Source organism: Lipotes vexillifer, unplaced genomic scaffold (assembly GCF_000442215.2).
Source record: "Lipotes vexillifer unplaced genomic scaffold, Lipotes_vexillifer_v1.1 scaffold217, whole genome shotgun sequence".
NCBI lineage: Eukaryota > Metazoa > Chordata > Mammalia > Artiodactyla > Lipotidae > Lipotes > Lipotes vexillifer.
Window position 1 is genome coordinate 2235785 of NW_006788200.1, and position 2811 is coordinate 2238595.

At 35.4% G+C, this 2811-nt stretch overlaps 1 protein-coding gene across 1 annotated transcript in view; it reads right to left on the reverse strand.

The window, feature by feature from the left end:
- Positions 1 to 227: 227 nt before the first annotated feature.
- Positions 228 to 2811, reverse strand: part of CUNH5orf15 (chromosome unknown C5orf15 homolog) — a 13386-nt gene continuing 10802 nt past the window's right edge. Inside the window, exon 3 of the mRNA XM_007461354.1 lies at positions 228 to 1719. Coding sequence (XP_007461416.1) covers positions 1588 to 1719 — 132 coding nt within the window. The 3' untranslated portion in view covers positions 228 to 1587. The remainder of the gene's footprint in view (positions 1720 to 2811) is intronic.

Here is a 2811-nt window from a genome sequence, read left to right on the forward strand (position 1 = left end):
GACCTAAAGTAAGATCTAGAAATGTATGTGGAATTCATAGAAGCACAGTCCTATTGCTAAAAGGAGTAAAAGCAAGCTAATCAGCTTACCTTCCTCCCAGACACAGCACTACCCATCCATCACCACCCAAATGAAGGACCCCATGCCATCATTAAAATAAAACACACTTAAAAAAATAATAATAAAAAATAAAAAAATAAAATAAAACACACTTATAAAATCATGGATTTATATCTTTGCCATTTATTTTTTAAAATCTTATTCAAAATATTAAATAATACAATTTCAGATATGAAAAAAATTACTGCAATAAAACAGTTCAGGTGTATTTCCACTCTGCTTCCCTTCCTTATTATAACAGTAAATTGTCCACCCGAGAGCAACAATGGACTGCCCTGCCTCTTCCACCTCTACACAAACCGCATGCCCACTGGCTCATCTGGGCTTTGTGAGTGGTGTTTAACATATATTAGGGGTTATGTTTTCTAAAAAGTTGTCGTGACACTTGTAAGAAGTCAATCAGGTTTCAAATCACATATTTACATATTGATCAACTCCTTATGATAGAAAGACAGGCTAAAATTAAATACAGTAAATAAGTTCCAGTTTCTATTAAAAAAGAACAAGAAAACAAAAGAAATACATGGGGGAGAAAGAGTCAGCATACACATATATCCTTCATGTATACAAACAACTTCATTCAGGTATAATTTTAATTTGAAAGACTTAGATACAATATTATTTAAGTGACATGGCCCCTAAAATTTATTCAAACTTACTATAAAAAAATAAACAAGTGAACAAATATGGTATAATTTTAAACTCTGCCCCTAGCTTGAAAGCTTGGAGAAACCCATGCTACAATCAGTTGCTAAGTAAAAGCAATTATTCACGTATTTAAAATTTTATGACAATTTCTACTTCTAAATTTAATTCAGTAATTCAAACCAAAAAATGCTCTCTATAACATTTTATTTATGTCCACTGCAAACTGCAGTCTCTACTGCAGAATTTCTAGACAAATTTATTAATGTGTTACTTAAAATTGTGGTCAGAATGAGCAATAATAAATTATGTATAAATTATCCAAAAATATCCAAAGCAATTTTCCTGGAAGAAAAAAATGTTACTTATATATAAAGCATTATTACATACATCCTTACATACATAGATACAGTTTGACAGCACAAAGAAATGTGTGCTTAAGAAACAGTATTTGGATGGCAGAAAGAGAATCTGAGTCAGCAGTATCAGATGTGTTAGAATTTAATTGTAAGTTTGGGATCTTTTAAAAGTAGCATTACTAACACTTCCAGAAAAAGAACAATAAAGAAATCTAAAACAATAAAAACAGGTAATGCTTAGCTCCACATTTTGGACACCTGATTGAATTCAACTCTAAAAATGTAGATAAAAAAATGATATACTCCTTGTTCATGAAACTTAACTTCCAAAGCACCAAGGCAAAATAAAGAGAGGCCCACCTCTCATTTAAGTACTAACTGCCAATGGCAAACATCTGAACAATATCATATAAAAAGTCAAGCAAATAAAATTACGTAATAAGCTAACGCAAATCACAGTGCTTTAAAATATATAATCATTGGTAATCTTCAGAGAAGGCATTGCCTCATTAACATTCTGGTCTAGACGATGATATTCCACTGTTTTAGAACAAAGACCATCACGCCATTTCCTGCTTTGAACCAGAAGGAAAATCTGGAATAAAACAAAATAAATCAGATATGCAAAAAAGAAAATAGAGGACATGCTAAAAGTTTTTTTATAACAAGTGAAGTATCTCTCTCCTAGGTTCCCAAATACAAAAGTAAAATGTCAACAACAAAAGGACTATTTTGTTTTCCATCTTGTAAACAAGGTGAGACAGTGCTTTTTAAATTTTAATGTACATAGGAATGCCTATTAAAGACTGATTCCTGGCGTCACTCTTCAGAGATGAGTTAGTAGATTGCAGTGGAGTGGAGGAACCTACCTGTTTAACAAGTCCCTTAGGTATTTATAATAGAGATGGTCCAACACTAAACACTGGAATAAAATATCACTGGCATTCAAAATTTTGTCCACCTACAAATATTTACAGAGCTAGTGACAGACCACTAAACCACAAATAACCAAAGGGTTTGTTTGCTTGTTTTCTGAGTCAAAACAACAAGCAAAATATTAGAATCACTGATTCTCAAAGCTGGAAGGCATTGTGAAATTCTCTGGTCCAGTTCTATCATTTCGCAAGTGAGAAAATCAAGGTCCCAAAGGGGAAGGTGGCTGCCAGGAATAACAAAGCAAGTTACAACAAAGTCAAGACGGAGAATTCCTGGCCAATAAGTATTAAAAAGGACATTGTGGGGCTTCCCTGGTGGTGCTTCCCTGGTGGCGCAGTGGTTGAGAGTCTGCCTGCCGATGCAGGGGACACGGGTTTGTGCCCCGGTCCGGGAAGATCCCACATGCCGCAGAGCGGCTAGGCCCGTGAGCCATGGCCGCTGAGCCTGCGCGTCCGGAGCCTATGCTCCATCTGCGACGCGAGAGGCCACAACAGTAAGAGGCCCGCGTACCGCAAAAAAAAAAAAAAAAAAAAAATTGTGTTTGATCTCCCTTTAAATGTTTAAAAAGCTTAACTATTTAGCTCTGGGACTACACAGTGCCCAGATGAACCTTCACACTAAATTATCCATCCAGTCCTATTTATGCCTCCTCTGCCTCATGTAGTCCAACACACCAATTCCAGTACAGCAGTGTTCATCACAATATTATTTCTGAACCAAAAACTGAAAACTATCTAAATACTCAGCAGGA